We start from the raw sequence: 19,173 nt of genomic DNA, 5'->3' as shown, positions 1-19,173 counted from the left end.
AAAAAAATCAGTTGATTTAAATCAATGATTTTTTTTAAAAAATCATTTGATTTAAATCATGATTTAAATTGTGATTTGAATCAAGCTGATTTAAATCGACGAACCCTGCCAGTAACTAATGTCAAAAATACAGTACAGAAACTTTTATGCAGTATCCAAAAGATTGGGGAAAAATTTTCATGGGTTTAACACCATTTTGAACTAGAACAATTGTGGCAAAATGCAGAAATTCCTGTCATCTTTGAAGTTAAGTAGAGGGAAAGATATGAGGTCTTTGATTTAAGAAGGAAAATGTATTACAGAGGATAGAATGGTAGTAAAAAAAAATACACAGCTATACAAGCAAATTAAAAAATATAAATTGCAAAGTAAATATAATTTAAAAAAAGGTGAAGAGGGAATATAAATTTTTAATTGGAATATGGAAATGGCTAAAATAAGACTATTCTTATTCAATAATTAAATAGAAGTACAGTCAGTTGTACAGTATAAAACATTTTATGTAGTTTTCTGAAAACTGAAGGAAACTTAACTTGATTTAGAACGACTGAATCATCCTTAAAGCAATGAATCAAAGTTAAAGATTCTATCGTAAAATTCATTCAGAAATAACTGAATTTATTATAACTGAAGTTTTGATTTTTACTTCATAAAATATTTAAACTGTTTTGTAGAAGAAGTTTAACTCTGATTCGGAATAGACGTGCTCAAACAAAACTACAATTTAACAAAACGTTCTGAGAGCCAATGCTTAAAATCCTGTGACATCAACAAAAATGGATAACTCACTTAGAGGCAGGTCTGCAAACTGAATGCCGAAAAACAGCGCTATCTGCCTGGTAGAAAAAACAGTAACTGACCGTCCAATTCTCAATGCTTGAAAATTTAAAAACAATTTTTTTTTCAAAAACAAAATCAGATGGAACTAATGATGCTTCGATTTAGGAGAGGGAAATATCACACAGAATGTGGTAGGGAAGTTTTACAAAACTACAGTGCTATTAGTAACTAAGTTATTAAACTGCCAATTTTATAAAAATTACATAAGTCTAATAAAGTTTAAAAATAAAGTATTATAAAGGCTTACTTTTACTCCTCTAATACGAAACTCTCTAAGAGCTCTGCTCATTTTGGAAGAAGTGGCAGCGAGATCACGAGCATGAGCAATAACTTTAACTAAAAGGGAATCATAATAAGGAGATATAACAGCACCAGCAAATGCAGATGCACCATCAAGGCGAATTCCAAAACCTTCTCCGCTACGGAACACCTGAAGTGTAAGAAACTATGTGTATTGCTGACAATTTAGAAAATAAATATCGAACTTTAAAATATTAGTAGTAATGATAAAAGCATGACTAAGAAATGCATAATTAGATAAATTAATTTGTGCATACACAATGTCTGAAATACTGATTAAATTTAAATTAAAAATAACTAAATAAGAAACAACTAAATCTACTAGTGTTATAATGTAACTAGCAAATGCCAGTTTAAATTTTAATTCTTTTAACTTTTGGGTTCCTAAATATTTATCTGAATAGTTTTGAAAATGTGTAATATTTTGAAATTTATAGCCAGCTATTCCATTCATTTTCTAATAACGATTTAGATATCAAAAATGTTTTAAGTTACGCAAAAAAACAAGAGTTCACATTTAATTTTTAATATAGAAATGAGATTGTGTAAATTTTTCATTTGATTATTAACTTTTAATTTTTAACTTAGATGCTTGCAAGGAAGAGGCTTATATCTATGTTAAAATTTATAATAATATTGGATTTTTTCATTCCTTCTCATTGGAGTCATTAAAATATCATTTTGGGACTATGTAAATTGTATTGTAATTAGATTGTAAAAGGCTGGAAAAAAAATTTCTTTTCATTCACTCAACGATTTTCAAACTATTTTTTCATTGTAGCACACAACTTCTTGATACATAAAATAAAGATATCAGAATTCACTTTTCTAACAGCTTAGTATTTCAACCGAAACAACAAAACAAATAAAACACCACTAATGCTTTTCACTAAAGCATTTGTAAACCTAATAAACAAATTGGAGAATTTATTCTAAAGCAACAATAAAACACAATATTAGTAGAATTTATTACATTTTAGGCACTCATGAGTTAAAGCAAAATATATTCTGTTTTATTCTCCCTTCGTTATTATTTTTTTGCTCTTAAGCATAAATGCTTCCATAACAAAAACTTAATAACAATAATTTATAAACATCATATTAATATTCATTGCATTAAAAACTTCATTCCTTTTTTATCCATTACCGTTTCTTAATAAAACATTTTTAAACCTTTGGATAAGTCATTAGCACCACCTAAATGAAAGGTGAAATAAAAAGCTTAGTTTATATCAAAAATGCAATATAAATTTTTTGATAAGTTGATATAATTTAATTAATTTTAGATGAATTCAAGTCGTTGTAAAAATTAGCTCATAACATTACAGATTTTAGTTATTCATTTCAGTCAAATCATCATCATTAGTCAATAATGAATTAAATACAGAAAAATTGTAGATCTTTTGAAAAATTTCCTCTATGCATGTAAACTAGACTTTTTACAAAACTGTTTTATGAACTGTTTTTTGCTATTGTACAAGGAAAAGGAAAACAATTATTTAAGTCCAATTATAAGCATTAAATAGTTACTATGAAAGCATGCATAAATGGCATACTTAGTATAAATAATAGTTTTTATTAAGAACACAGCAATAAATGTTAATAAAGCAATTCTTTAAAAATAATGCTGAGCAATGCATTAAATTTAGGTGAAGGTAAATAAATAACTTGCAAATGGACGCTTTGATAATGTTAAAAAGCTTTTCTAGTATACCAATAAGTAACTTTTAAAGATATTGTATAGAAATCGAAAATAAAAAAAATTTATTTAAAAAAAAAAAAAACTATGAAAAAAGTATAAATTCTTTGCCAAGAAAAAAAAATTTTGACCTCAATTCTTCCAGTATCTGGTTGAAAATTTTGTGCTGGATCTTCAGTAGTTACACGACATTGAATAGCACAACCTTTCATGTGGATGTGATCTTGAATCATTCCAAGACTTGCTAAGCTGTGGCCTTCACTGAGTTTTATTTGTGACTGAACTAAATCAATCCTATAAACAAATATCATATAGATCCATTTAAACAAATATTAGTAGAGAAATTCTAAATAAAAATAATACAATTCTTGAAAAAGCTAAAATTATTTTTAAAACACTATTAGAGTGGTCCAACAGCTAGATAATTCCCTCACTGATTTTATCAAATTTCCCCGATTTTTGCCACTAACGACACAAATTTCATGATTAATTTTTTAGTTCTGTCTTATTTACATATACAATACATTAAACACTTTTTCTCACTATTAAAGTTGAAATTAACCCAAATTTACAAAAATTACTAACTTTTCTCCATTTTGTGATCACTCTGGTAATCTACCTTCCTAACATAATGTATTTTTACAATAAAAAAGCTCACAGCAATAATGTTTTTAAATAAAAGAAATAGAGATATTAGGACTATTAGCATCACATGAATAATACAAATGGTAACATTTGAAAACTCTCAGATGGAATTAAACATGAAACATATTAATAGAAACAGTTCTAAAACTTGGCCATTCATTGCTTTAAAACAGCATTTTAAATATGAATTTGGCAGCATATTGACTATAAATTTAAACAGATAATCAGTATGATCAACACCAGTTCTAAGACAGCAAATTCTTTTTCAGCCAATTAATTGTTAAAACATATTTTATCATCTATTGCTAACCAAAACTAGCTATATTAAACTTCAAAAAAATATCATTAAACAATGAAACACCTATTTCAATCTCATTTAAACTAATTAAACTGAATGTTTTTTGACACGTGTGTTTTTCACGTTGTGTTGCTATTTCAAATAGTTTATAACATTTTCATTCATATTAGTTTTTAATCAATTGTTTTACTATTTATCCTAAGATAAATATTGCCTTTATATTTATAAACATTTTATAGTTTTGATATTCAAAAATTTATTAAACATTTATTTAATACCACTTGAATTTAAAGATCTTTGACGCAAGTGGTATACAAAAATTCACAGGGCATGCAGATATTACACAGAATTAAGAGTTGAAACCCCTGATGAAGTGCATAAATAGTTACATCATAATGTGCATATTTAAAACTAAAACAGACTTTAAAACTTTTTTTCAGAGACAAAAATGTACATTATTATGGAAGACAAAAGCAATATAACACACTTAAACATTTAAAAGCATATTCTTATGAATAAAAAAAATTCATTTTACTAACAAAGACCTACCCAGTTATCTCTTCACTAACAGTGTGTTCAACTTGTAACCTGGCATTAACTTCTATAAAGTAATGATCTCCATTTTCATCCAAAAGAAATTCAGCAGTACCGGCATTTTCATAACCAACTGACTTGGCTAATCTCACAGCATCATTTGTAATTTTCTTCCTTATCTATAACAATAAATATAAGTTATAAATGAACTCACAGAGCAAAAGAGTAATATTATTTAAATATTAAAGACAGTGTAAAAATATAGATAATTCAGTTTATTTTACTTTTATAGTGAAACTTATGATCGGTAATAAGATTAATTTTACATTTTGAATTACATCTGAAGATGATTTTAAACATATATTTAGAAAAACTACTAGAATTTGAACATTAAAGATGTAGCAATAACAAGATAGATGCCTTAACACAGAGGGGGGGGGGAAAGAGATACTAATCAATAAATATTAGGAATAATTCAGCAACAAAAGGTCATCAATTTTTAAAATTGTACATTATTTTAACATTGGCAAGAATATGTCATCAGGTAACATTATTTGTGCAAAATCTATAGTATACACTAAATATTTATTTATCATTCATTAAATATCTGATGCATGGTTTTTAGAAAATTTAGTTCTATTTATAATTACATTTTATATTTTATCTAAATTAAAAAATAAGCAAAACTTTGGCAACTTCAACAGCAAACTCCACACGATAACAGTTATCAACATCTGAGAATTTTGTTGAGATGGTTTATTAAACATATCATTTTTATTTTCAAAATATAAAAATTAATAGACATTATTTATTTATCTAAAAGGACTTAGAAAAGAACATTCTCGTGTAATGCAAAACAGCGATATCATTTGAGGGGACTTAATAATCTCAAAGAAGAGCTATGAAACAAGTTTGTGAAAGGCCCAATTTAAAGAGCTGGAGAGATAATCACACATGATTTGGTAACTAAAACGGATAAATTGTTATACAAGACATATATTTTTGCAATGTAGTTGTTAATATATTGAAATCTTACTTGAAACTAAAATTAAATTTATAATTTGAGGAGAAAAAAAATTGCCGCTTATTTTTTTATTAAATTTAACTTGAAGTCCAAATTTTTTTTTCTTTAAGAACTAAGTATTTGAGTAAATTTCATTTTTTGATAGTGATTGTTTTTATATTACAAAGAATCAAACCAAATTACTTAATATTCAATTGGTTTTAAAAATCATGAATTTTCAACACATAATCTGATAAGTTTAATTGATTTATAATTATCAATTTGCAAAAAAGATTTATTAAAACGTAGCTGTAACATGTGCATAACATTATGCTGTGAAAATGTGCAACAATTTACAATGAAATGACAAATTCAAAATATTTTGTCCTTTAAAAAAAATAGAAAACAAATATGTTTGTATCAAAGAGAAGAAATGAAATATACCGAAGGATGGAAATTTGGAGCAGGTGCAATTTCTACCACTTTTTGATGTCTTCTTTGAACTGAGCAATCTCTTTCAAACAAATGAACAACATTTCCATAATTATCACCTGAAAATACAAAAATAAGAGCTTACTTACCAATGTGTACAAACAAATAAATATTAGATACATCAAAGGGCCTCATTAAAGCAATAAAAAAATGACAAGACTAAAAATAAGCACACTAAAGACACAGTAATTAAAAATGCTGATCATAGAGTTAATGCATATAAAAAGTTTAAATTGACAGAATTACAAAAATTACGCTCATACTCTAAATTAATGATAAAAATTAATTATTATAACAAAAAAATACAGATTCTTGGTTTAACCAAATTCGTAATAAAGAATTTTTACAACTTTTACGAAATTATCAACTGCTGAATTAATGAAGTCTTAAAGGGAAAAATAGGGAAGTTTTAAAGGGAAGGAATAGGTAGAGCAGATTACATGTACTGTTCTGGGGTCAGCATTAATGTTGAAAAGTATGTTGATCACTATATCTCAGTAACATTTGTAACAAAATATTTTATTGCTTATTATAATTTGCTTGGATTGTAGATTTATTACATTAAATTAAATAAATCTTATAAAGTCAAATAAAATAATACTGCTTATTGTATTTTTATTTTTCAAATTCATAAATATTTTTTTAGAAAAAAGATTCGGAAAAAATTCTACCCTGATAAAATGTTGCTAAAATTTATTAAAGGCAAGTGATTGATAACAATTGCATTTGTTTTCTTACAAAATGAATATTAATGGATTTTTTTTTTATTTTTATCATTCAATCTCATAAATAAGATATAAAAGTTGATCTTTGTCAAGCATGGCTCGGGACTACGTGCCTTGTGCTAAGTACTCTTGTTGTGGGGCTGCCCTTACTTGATGACTCCCTAGTATTTGAAGGATAGACCCGTGGGCTACGTTAAGCTTTGCTATGAACTAACTTTTAATGTGGATTGTAGTGTTTTAAATCCCCTTCTTTAATATTATCAGATTTATTTATTTACTTGCACAGACATAAGAAGCACTCAAGGGGCATATTCTACCAAATATGCCCCTTGGCATCACTCATACTGCTGGTGGAAAGCTAGGGGTTGACAGTTTGATCCTCGCAGTAGATTAAAAATCTGGCATGTGTGTGCAACAAGGTGTGCATTACATGTGTAGTGGCTGAAAGTCCCCTCAATCAATGTAGAAGTTGGGAGAGAGGGATACCAGCTCAGGAACTGTTTATGTCATCTGACCAGAGTTAAAGTTATGTGACCTTCCTACCATGGTTGTTAAAAGATAAAGCATTGAAAAACAGGGCTAATTACATGGCCATGGTTGGACGAAGAATGTACAGACACATGAACAGCATAGGCAAAGAATCTGTTCAATATTTTGCATTGTAACATCTTGTGCAATTTATTACAAATGTGTGGTTTATGGCAAGATATATGAAGAACTTCAGATTTTTATCATAACTTATCAACATACAATTTTTAAACAAACAGAAAAGGAATGTTTTTGAATCCATTCAAAGGATATGAATTTTCTATAATTAATCAAATACTTTTTTCATGTTTTCAATAAAATAATTTTCAAGAAATTTCAAAAAAAAGTCTTCATTATGTCCAAGTTATGCTGGTAATAATATTGTTTTATATATATGCTTTCTTACATTAAATCAAGCATTTACTAAAAAATTTTCACACTAAATTCAGGATCTTTATAAATCAAGGCTTATAGTAAATTACTGTATTTTAAAATATATTTGTAAAATGTTGAGGGATTTGAAATCTTAATACATAAAATTTATACGAAAGTAAACTAACCAAATATTTTTGCAAATAAAGCATAATTTTTTTTTCAGCAGGATAAATTGTTCTAGCTCCATTTTATAACTTTCATCAATTTATTAATCTTATCAGAGTGATAAATAAATATTTATTAAATTAAATATATTTATTCGATTGAATACATTTATTTGACTTAATTTATCTTAGAAATAATGTAAGTAGATTAAAAATCCACAAAATGCATTTTTTAAGTAGAATTGGATATACTCATCATGATCTATTAGCATGAATCTGCTTTAATAATAAAATAATTATCTAATTTAATGACTTTTTTATATTATTACAAATGAATATTTTCTATAAATAAAATATAATAAAAAATTATAAATTTTTAATAATTATTTTGAACTTTTCACTAACATACTCTTTCCAAGCTGTATACAAGCTATAGCCAGAAAATAAAATTTTAAATTAAGTAATTATTGTTTTTTATTAATGAATGCAGCATTAACAATACAGTAAGGCACCGATTATCCGGAACGATCGGGACCATCGCTATTCCGGATAACTGATTTTTCCGGTTTTCTGAATCGCCACAAAAAGCCGTTTTTTTTTATTGTTAAACCCAACTAAAAAAAATTTTTTTTTGGAAATAATCTTAAAATGAAGAAAAAACGATGGAGTAATACACTAATGATTATTTCCAAAATGATGGTAAGGTAAACATCTTTCAGAAAAGAAAGAAAAATCCTAAAATCTTATGAGGAAAAAAAAAATGTTTTTTAAAATGGCTCGAAAATGTATCGAATTTCGTTCCGATTTTTTGGTTTTCCGGTTTTCTGATTTCCGGATAACGGGTTCTGTACTGTACCAATTAATAATTAATTTTAAAAAATCAAGCGAAATAAAATTTCTGCAGCAGAAAATTGTCAACACTATGTTCAATCCATGAATCTACATTTTTCGCTAATTGACATATTTATGCTTTAGGAGAGCTGCCAATGATATATAAAAAAATAACTTATATGAAAACATTTGGTCATATGAAATAGATAAGTTTCATACCAAGTAGTTGAACTTCAATATGTCTGGGTTTTTCAATAAACTTTTCAATAAAAACAGCTCCATTTCCAAATGCAGAAGTAGCTTCAGATACAGCACGCTTAAAAAGCTCTTCAAATTCCTAAATTAATTTACAAATCTATTTAAATTAAAGTACGGAAAGTCACACTTATACAAACTTTATTCAGAGGCCATTCATAAATGATACCTTGTCTAAAGGGGTACCAAAAAGTGTGACATCACACATTTTGGTTACATTTTTCTAAGATATTTTTCTCAAAATAAACATTCATCTGACCATTATTGTTGTTTTGCTTACAAATGTCATTAAAAAACGTTAAATTTAAAAATAAAATTGGAAATATAATTAATAGCATGGGTTTTGTTTCAGAACTGTTGGCATATCGTTATGACATGGCAAGGAGGTAAGGTGAAGTGTGACACTTCAACAAAAGGGATGAAGGAAGTTCAAAATATTGAAGTGAAGCAATTTATGTTTTGTCCCTTAATATATTTTAAGACTGAAACACAAGTCACAGATAAAACTGAAATACAAGTCACAGTGTTCAGATACGAGCAGATAAATCCAGATTTTTAGTAAATAGTGCCAAGTTAGAAAGTTGTTATACTTTCAGCAGTCATTATGAATTCCTGGGGTCATTTTTAAATTTTATTTATAATATCAAGGCATTTAAAACATGAAAAAATTTTCAGACTTTGGAACTTAAAATTTGAAAATATGATTATTTAAGAAATCTCTGTTGAAATGAATTGCTTAATACTAGATATATGCAGGGTTTCAATATGTAGTAAGAATTATAAACCATAATCATGATGAGAAATACTGAGAAAGAAAACTTATGGAGAAAATAGAAAAAAATCAAAAATCAGCTTTTAACTAAAATTGTAACAAGTGACATAAATACAATGGGACATATTCTGTCAAAAGATCTCATTCATAGACAAATTCATTAAACTGGATACAGCAAAAGGTACAAGATGACCCGAATTCCTTGTCTTAAACTACATCATAAACAAGCGAAACTAGATTAGGTAAGTACATGCCGAGTGAGAAAATTGTTATATTTTCAGCTATCATTGTGAACCCTTGGGGTTATTGTTGGGAATTATTAAAATTTTGTAATTCAATTTCTTTTAATATTGTCATTTGTGCCTATATTTATTATTTTGCCAATATTTATAATTTTTGTGACAGTTAAATCTGGCAAAAATGTGAATATTTGTTCTTCTTTGATTTTTTTAGCAATTTCATTTTCTGTGATATTTTTTTAATCAAAATGCTACACATTCAGTGAAAAGGGAAAAAAATATGCAAATTTCAGAATTTTTAGAAATATTTTACTTCATCCTGAACTTTTGTGGCCCACTATATTATCTAATATTAAACGCCATGAAATTAACTGACAAAAATTACAAAAAATGTCTTGTTCCCTTTGAAAATTTAGAATAAGTGTCAAATATGAAAAAAAAATTAAAATCTAAAACGATTTGAGATTTCAAGAAAATAATATAAAGAAAAGTATTATTTAAATCCAAATTAATAAATAAGCAAAAAAATTAATACTTTTCTGGTTAACAATGACTAAAACTACTTTTGAATTTGAGGAAAAAAGTATATAATCAACCCAATTTTTTTTATAAGTACAGTCAACCCCACTTAAAGGAATACCATCGGTTCCAGCCAAAGTTATACAATTAAGAGGGTTATTCGATTAAGAAGGGATTGCAATATTGAATTTTAAATTCTAAATTTTTGCGAAATTTCACTTTTTAGTGGTATTTAATGCATAGTATAGCGTCTTAATTAAATAAACTGTTTCATGATCAATAAACAATTATAATTAAAACTGTCTGTGTCAGTATCATAAAATATAAATGTCATTTAAAGTTACATAAAACTAAATCAATGTTAATGAAAAGTAAAATATAGGTACTAAAATATAATTATTTCCCTTTCGAAAAAACTATAATTGAAGACTGTTTTATACTCGTCTAATTCCTCAATTTATCAAAATTAGATTTTCCCTCTCAAATTGTGTTAAGACTTTCATGACTTGCGTATTCCTTTCAAATACATTCAGAATTTATTATTTTTATTTTTACTTATTTATTTTTTTTTAATCTTCGAAACTTGAGAAATTCCATATTAACCATTTCAGTTTGGGATTTTTTGAAATTTTCTGTTTCCAAGATTTATTGTTTTCACTTAATTCAAATCATTCCTTTTTGCACTCAACTTGCAACTAACTCAGATTTATTCACTGATATTAAGCAATTATAATTCTACTTCACAAGAGGAAGACTCAGACTTACCATCCAGCGCATGTTTTTGGGCGAATTAAAAGAATGTAGAATATCTGGCTGGGAGGAAGCAAGATCTATTGCTAGAGACAGGAGGCGTTGGAGGGACATGCTAGAGGCCTTAAGTGCCCAAAGACACATAGAGGATAAGTAAGTAAGTATAATTCTACTTCAGAGAAAGATACACTAGTGTGTTAGGTTTTGGAAACTTTTTCTTATCAAAGCAAATAAAGTATCAGGTGGGAACCACAAGTCTTGACCACAAAACAAATCTTTCTGTACCTTTTTTACATTCTTAATGATGTGTGAGTGAAGTAATTTAAAGAAAGGTAAAAAAAAAAACTTCGTTTACTTCAATGTATAACTGGCAGCAAGATTTGATTAATTTTTCAACTTTACCACCTATTTAGACCAACTAAGGAACAGGATGTCCCTATTAAAGAGACCACCTATTATCATAACTGAACAGCAGAAATTCCATTTTAGCTGGTGAAAGAGTTCTCAAAAATAATTTTTTTTTTTTCTCATTTGATTACCTCCTCTTTATGCAATTAGATGGGGACAAAAACAACAAATATCCGTTTAAACGGGAAAGTTTAACATTAGTTTAATATAAAATTATTTGGTTCCACTAAATTTTATGTGTACATGCGGGTTATTCGATTATCCGATATGCAATTAAGTGGGGACCACTGTACTTTTATTAATGATTAAAAAGCATTGAATATTTGAAAATAATATGTGTGTAAAATGTTATTTCTGGTAGCTTACAATAAAAAATATAAGCCACTCTTAAAAAGATTTAAAAAAATATTCAAAATACCAAAAAACAATGAAAATCTAATGTTATTTAAAATTTTGAACATTTTTGTTTTTATGCATCAATTTATTCAGTAAAGCAACTTCTGAATGCAAATTAATAAAATAAGTAAACAAATTAATACTTTTCTTATTAAGCTTGTGAAAAAACTACTCTTGAATGAGTCTTGGGAGAAAAAACAAAGGCTACAAGGCTTGTCATTAAACTAACATTTAAAAAATTCTGCCATCGATAAGATTTTTAAACAGTCACCTTAAATTAATTGAATAATAAAAAGATTTTAATATATTTAATGCAAAAAGATACATAATGTCTATTATTAAGAGTGAACAATTTTTCAACTGACCTCAAACTTTTTAACAACACGCATCCCACGCCCGCCACCACCGTAAGCTGCTTTTAAAATTATAGGAAGTCCATGTTCTTTAACAAAATTGGATGCCTCACTAACATCAGTAACAGGAGTATCTGTACCTGGTACAACCTTCACACCTGCAAAAAAATTAATTTATTGCTTATATAAATACACATGGGAATACTTAGTTTTATACAAACTTACAAGTAAGTAAAAAACATTATTTTAAAAATGTTAGTTGGAACAGAGAAAGGAAGAAGAAAATTATATTTCAGAACAGTTGTAACAAGGCAAGTATATAATTTACAATTAATATAAATAATATATTTCAATTAATTAAAACAATATTCCTATTAAAAAAAATAACTCAAAAGAATACTTCATTTTTTGAAAAATGGCTCATCATACCCAATGGCCCCCAGCAGTAGCAGAAACTCCCTAGCAGACACTGTAGATTATTGCAGCATTTGCAGATTATTTTTCATTTATTTCATTTTTTAAAAGCAAAAAAATAGAGGAAAATTGCAAAAACTCCTTGCTAAAGCATTTCCTAACTTGTTTCAAATAAAAATTTAAAAGATGAATTGAGATTACACCTGATGGAACAAAAAGTAAAAAAAATTTTTTTCTGTAGTTGATTACAAGCTTAACTGTAGAGATTTATTCCTTTTTTTAACATCATTATATGAAATTCTACTTAAATTTAAACAACTCCTAAGATTTTTATGTATAAGAACTTTATATTTGCAAATTTTGTCACATGTGTATTAGATTAAGCTGAATTTTTACAATAATAATTTATGTCTGACTGCATCGTGGTTGTAGACATATTTGGGTTTATGAAGATAATACTGCAGATTCATCCTGTAAAGTCTGCTACCGGGATCATACCAAGAACGGATTCATAGTAAACAATTTTAAACTGAATCTTATTTACTATTTTTATATCAATAAAGAGACAATTTCAAATTACTACTTTTTAAATACTAAATTTTGGCTTTAAATAGCAAAATAATTTCAAAAATAGAAACTCAGAAAATGAAATTTTCGAGAGTCAATCATAAAATACAACAAAAACATTATTCAACCATAAATATAAAATCAAAATACAGTATTCTTAACAACAAACCAGCTGATATTGCAACTTTTCTAGCTGAAACTTTATCTCCCATTTTTTCCATGACAACTGGTGAAGGTCCAATGAAACGGATACCAGCTGCAATACAAGCTTGAGCAAAATCAGCTCTCTCAGATAGAAAACCATATCCAGGATGAATAGCATCAATCCCATTTTCCTAAAAATATAGAATAAACTAACAGAAATAGGATAATAAAAATAAGAAGAAAAATTCATACATTTCGTTCAAAATTTAAAGCCACCAAACTAATTTTTTTTCAAACATTTTTAGAATAGTAATTGGCAGCCCAATGAAGAATTTTATTATTTAAAAAAAGAACAATTTAACTTACAGATAAATTTTTAACTATTTAATTTAAACGCTACTTTTTTCATCTGCTTCTTCCCAAATGCATTTCTGATTGGTGTAATTTAAAAATATCCACAATAAATTTTATATTAAAACTTATCTAAAGAATATATATGAAGTGCAATTTTTTAATTATTTATTTAATAATTTAGTTTAGGAACAGACAACTTTATTTTTCAGTTTTATAATCTTTTTTTAATTTCTTTGAATTTAACAAGAATATTAATAATGATCTTTGGAAGTTATTACCTTAAAAAATTATTATTACTTATTATGTACATCAGTACATAGTTATAACTAGATTTTATAGTTCAGGGGTCTTCAGGATCCAATTTTTGAAATTCTGGTTAATTGTTAATAGAAGTGGGTAAATTAAAAACAGTATAAGAAAAAAATTAAAGAAATACAAAAATAAAGAACAATTTTTTTTTTTTTTTAAATATTGGTGATTGAAATGGGCTACAGGTGGCAAAGAGCAGAACTCTCTACCTATGGCAACACTTCACATGCTTTCCCCATTAGCGCGAGGAGAGTCATAGAGGAAGAAAATATGTTAGTTTCTCTCTTGATTTTCATATAGATTAAAATCTTTTAAGTTGGAAAACTATATGGAACTGAAAACTACATTAAGCATAGTTCTAAAGAAAAGCATCACAGAAATTTTAAGACATATTTTTACTAAATAAAAAGGAAAAATATTAAGAAAAGGGAAAATATCGCAGTACATTCCTATACAACTGAAAAGAGGAGGAGAGGGAAGGGAGAAGGACCAAAAGCATGAAACCGGTCTCTCCCCAGATGGCGTATTCGAGCGTTGCGATCGTCAATATATATTCCAGTTTAAAATGGACACACATTAAAGTAAAAATTTTATTTTTAAATTGTCCTATTTTTACTAAACATTAAAGTTCAAAACCTTTTAAATCTTCATAAAGAAAAAAATTATATGTGAAATAAAATAAATTGCATTTTAAGCAATATTTTAAATATTAGAACATTAAAAGGAGGTCTTCAAGATTTAAAGAAAAAGATACAAATGATCTATAATGTTTAATAGATGATAAATCCTCTGCTTTTTTATCCATCTAATTAACATGCACATTTAAAAATTCATCTAGTATTGATAGGCAAAACAAAAGAGTTGTATTTGAAGAATCAAGGCCTTTAATTACATACAACTCAAACATTTGCATTGATGAAAAGAAACAATATTATTTGATGCTCATGAAATTGTCTTACCTTTTTGATGTTAATACAGAGAAAAATAATATATTTTTTTCATTTTTACCTTTACCCAGACCGAAGTTAATCGGTGGTGTTCCATCAACAACTTTTGGCCATCCATCCAACAAATCCATCAACAACTTTTGGCGTATTTGACGTGCTATAGCACGTAAACGGAATCACTGATATTGTTAATTTTGTTAAAAGAAATTCAAGCATAATATAGATGATTGAGGTGATGAATTCTTAGAGCAAAGATAATTATAGAAAAAATCAATCACCATCAACTAAGCATTCACTTTACCAGCTCCTCATAACTTCAGTGTCCTTTTAAAAAAAAAATTTTACTAAAGAAGGAAATGCACATTTGTGTACATTATGATCTGGAGACTGACTTTTTGTCAAGAGAAAGGAGGTTTTCACCCCATATAGAAGAGATATGGTAAATATTGCAAACACTCAGTCAAGAAAGTATCCTCTTCAAATTTTACAACTATATGTAATTTTTAATATTTGAATAAAATAATTTGTCACAAAGTTTTATATTTCAAAATTTGATTATATTTTGAAATAAAATTGTTATAAAAATCTGATAATTAAAAAAAATTATAATACCTGAGCAATTTTTATAATTTCTGGAATGTTAAGATATGCTTGTACAGGAGGTAATCCTTTTCCAATAAGGTAAGACTCATCAGCCTTTTGGCGATGCATATGCATTTTATCTTGTTCTGAATAAATAGCAACAGAGCGTATGCCAAGTTCAGTGCATGCTCGAAAAACTCGAATAGCTATTTCTCCTATTAAAAGAAACAAAGATCAATTTACATAATTTAAAAGCAATACCTATGAGATAATATTTAAGTTTTACCTCGGTTAGCAACCAAAATTTTTTTGATTGGCTTATGGACTTCTTGCGAGGTAGCATGACCTTGTCTAGCCTGTTGATAGACCAGAGAACGCCACAGATAAGACTTCCCTATGGAAGTCCTAATCAAAAACTGCTTCATTTTAAAGTTTTATAGAATAGCTTTTAAGAGTAATCTAAAAAGTAAAATACAAAATAATTATTTGATTTTTTTTTATTTTAAAAATAAAATACAATTGAAATTATAAGGGAGTAAAAGTACAAAAAAAGAAAATCTTAACAAAAGATAATACTGCCATTTCCTGAATTTTAATAAGTTATAATACAAAAAATGAGAGTTAATAAAGCAAGCTAGTAAAATTTGCTTAAAATCCAAATAACAACCATAATAAAAACAAAAATCTTATTATTTTTATTCACATAAATATTAAACAGAGTAATTAGCTAATTATACAAATTATCATTAAAGAACATAACAAAGATTCTAAAAAAAAAAAATTCTTTAGAGTGAATTTTAAGATTGTACCTACAATGAAAAAAAAAAAAAAAAACACATGCACAGTACATCTGCTTTTACAAAATTCCACATATTTTTATGTGTGATAGTTGAAAATGGCAGAAACTATATGCCATCAATTTCTGTCTGACAGGTTTTAAAATTTAATAACTTAAATAAAATTGGTAAAACAATTGCAATAATATGAATAAAGTTTATAATGAAATTAAAAAATGCAAAAGTTTTTAAAAAAATCAATTTTTTTAAATATAACAAAAGACAATACATTCAACAAAAAAAAAAAAAAAAAAAAAAAAAAAAAAAAGAGAGACAAAGAGGCTGTAAATCAGTATCCATTTAACTCTTACAAATCATATTTTCTGAATTTTTCTAAATTTTTTTCTTTATATACACAGTCTTCTCAAAATGAAAGCGGTCGTATTTACTAAAGACTGTAAAATATAGTTTTGTTGATCATAAAAGTATTATTTTGAAGTGTTTTATTGTATTCTCAAATATTAATATACTAGTCAGAACAATAAATTTATGAAATGAATAGGTATGTATGCAGTTTTCCATACCTTATATAAAGTCAACAATAAAAACTGAATTATTCTTTGATGCCGAATAAATAATTTTATTCAACTAAAAAAATAATTAAAGGCTTCACAAATTTATTTAAATTAATGTATTTTTTAAGTCAGTTGACTCAAATATCACTTTAAACTTCACTCTAGCACAGGATTTAAAGTCAGTTTTCCTACAACATATTGTTTTGTTTTTTTAATCAATCTGAATTAAATGAAATGAAGATTTATAAATTTTCTAACCATATGATAAATTTAATTATGCCAATAAACATAAAAGCCACTATTGACTGACAATGGCTATATACATGTAACAATTTTGCTTCAAAGGTAAACAAAATTAAGGTTTAAAAGGTTCAATAATAAAAAGTTACAGAAATTAAAAAAAAAAATTTTGCAAACTATTAAAAATTCCTTTTCATATAATAAACATTGCAAATTTTTCCATGTTTAATAGACAATTTGCAAATCTATATTAGAACTTCAATTATCCAAATCTACATAAGAAAACAACATAACTCAAATGGTCATGTAAAAGTTAAATATAAATTTAAAGCATAACATTATTTATAGATTAATATTTAAAAAAACATTGATTTTCAGAGTTGGATAAAAATTAACCAAAAAAAAAATTGAAGCTTGAAATGAATACCAGGTATTTTATTTAATTTAAATTAGACTTCAAAAGACAATATTTTTAGTAGAAATAAAAAAGGCAATAGTTAATTTAATTTCTCTTTATTAGTATAATATTTATTTAACATGATGTGTAGAATTTATACTCTTATTCTATTTTTAGAGGCATTACAGATTTTTTTTTTTTTTTTAAATACATGCATATTTATATATCATATCCCTTTTTTTTTTTTTTTTGTCTAAATGTAATACAGTAAGTAATACTTACAACATTGAGTTGCCGTTTTACACTTTATGATTTATAAAAATATTAAAATTCTTTTACATAAAGACTATGTATAATGTCACAATGTAAATTAAGTAAATACAAAATATAATATATAAATAATGAAGCAGAAATTTTTTGAAACATGTATCTTATTTTTAATATACTTGATAAAAAGTGTAAATTAATTACTTTTATATATTATACTTATTAAGGTTACTTATTTCAAATAGATTCAATATGTACAAACATAATAAGATTATATGAATATAATGATTAATACAGAACAAGAAAATTACAGTTAAATTTATATATCTTGACAATGAAAGTTTCAATATCTTGGATTAAAAAAAGTGTCTTATAAATTCTTTACTCCATCAGAAGTAATGAAAATAATTTATAATAATACTGGAAACATTTATTCAGATATGGAAGGATGTGTGCTCTTGAATAAATAAATAAATTTTAGTACTATAAAAAATATACTCAAATATTAAAATATTTTAAATAAATTAAACAAATTTCTCTTTAATTTATAAAAAATAATTTTCTTTATAAAATTAAAAATTAACACCTCTCTTCCAGGCAAACTGTTTCACACTTCAGTGAAAATAATTACAAAGCTTTCGAGGCAGATGTATCAATAAGGAAAGTGTGACGACGAAACATTGATATTGAAGTAAAATTGATGTACCTAATTAGCATGTAAGTGTAATATCAATTAAAGAAATAAACATTAATGAGGGTGTGTCATTCGGAAAAGGGAAATAGTGAATAACGAATATTTCTTTAAAAATGTTTATTTATTTTCCCCGGATATTGTAGATAACAGTCTTGTCTAGTGATATTTCTAGACAGGGAGAAAATAAAAGAGAGACACATTCAGTAGTAAACTTTTCGAATCATAATTGTCATTGAGAACATACAGGTTATTTCGTAATTCTTTCATAACAACTTATTATAAATCGTCAATACACGTGCTTGTTTTGTAACACTTGTAAGAAAGGACTTTGGCAGTAAGTCCTCTCGGTTTCCATGGAAACAAGAACAAATGAGAACTCTACATTTATCTGCTTTCGTCCGTTGCCCATCAGAGATATTCGGATGGAACAGGTAGAAGTAACAACTACTGCTTCTGTAACCGATATTTTATAAATTTTGTTCAATTCGTACAGTATTTCATAATTAAAACAAAAAAGAATAAGTTTGCTTACATTTCTTTCATTAAATAACATTATTACTATTACGTTACAAAACTTTACAAAGATTGCGACAAAGGATTACAATTTTGATTAGAGAATCGGACTCCGGCTCAAATCGGACTCCTCGACTTTGCTAAAGTAGGTAGGTATTTTATTTACGTCGCACTAGAGCTGCACAATTACCTACTGGAGACAGTCTGGGAAACATCCCTGAGGATGATCCGAAGATATACCATTGCAATTTTGCACCTCTGCTAAAGA

The 19,173-nt window shown here is 26.5% G+C and overlaps 1 protein-coding gene across 3 annotated transcripts in view; it reads right to left on the bottom strand.

Moving 5' to 3' along the window:
- LOC107444137 (Pyruvate carboxylase) overlaps positions 1–18,802 on the bottom strand; it is a 42,899-nt gene extending 24,097 nt beyond the window's left edge. The window contains exons 1-10 of one of the 3 annotated variants that reach the window (XM_016058219.4): positions 18,285–18,802; positions 15,730–15,902; positions 15,474–15,658; positions 13,277–13,442; positions 12,139–12,284; positions 8,654–8,771; positions 5,764–5,870; positions 4,332–4,495; positions 2,971–3,133; positions 1,088–1,270 (exon numbers count right to left, since the gene is read on the bottom strand). In XM_016058219.4, coding sequence (XP_015913705.1) covers positions 1,088–1,270; positions 2,971–3,133; positions 4,332–4,495; positions 5,764–5,870; positions 8,654–8,771; positions 12,139–12,284; positions 13,277–13,442; positions 15,474–15,658; positions 15,730–15,868 — 1,371 coding nt within the window. In that variant the 5' untranslated portion in view covers positions 15,869–15,902; positions 18,285–18,802. Of the gene's footprint in view, positions 1–1,087; positions 1,271–2,970; positions 3,134–4,331; positions 4,496–5,763; positions 5,871–8,653; positions 8,772–12,138; positions 12,285–13,276; positions 13,443–15,473; positions 15,659–15,729; positions 15,903–18,009 lie in introns of all 3 variants that reach the window. The other 2 variants (XM_016058220.4, XM_071183512.1) reach the window with 2 other exon arrangements.
- Positions 18,803–19,173: the final 371 nt, after the last annotated feature.

This window comes from Parasteatoda tepidariorum, chromosome 7 (genome assembly GCF_043381705.1).
Source record: "Parasteatoda tepidariorum isolate YZ-2023 chromosome 7, CAS_Ptep_4.0, whole genome shotgun sequence".
Classification (NCBI taxonomy): Eukaryota; Metazoa; Arthropoda; class Arachnida; order Araneae; family Theridiidae; genus Parasteatoda; species Parasteatoda tepidariorum.
This window is presented reverse-complemented; position numbering and strand designations above follow the sequence as displayed.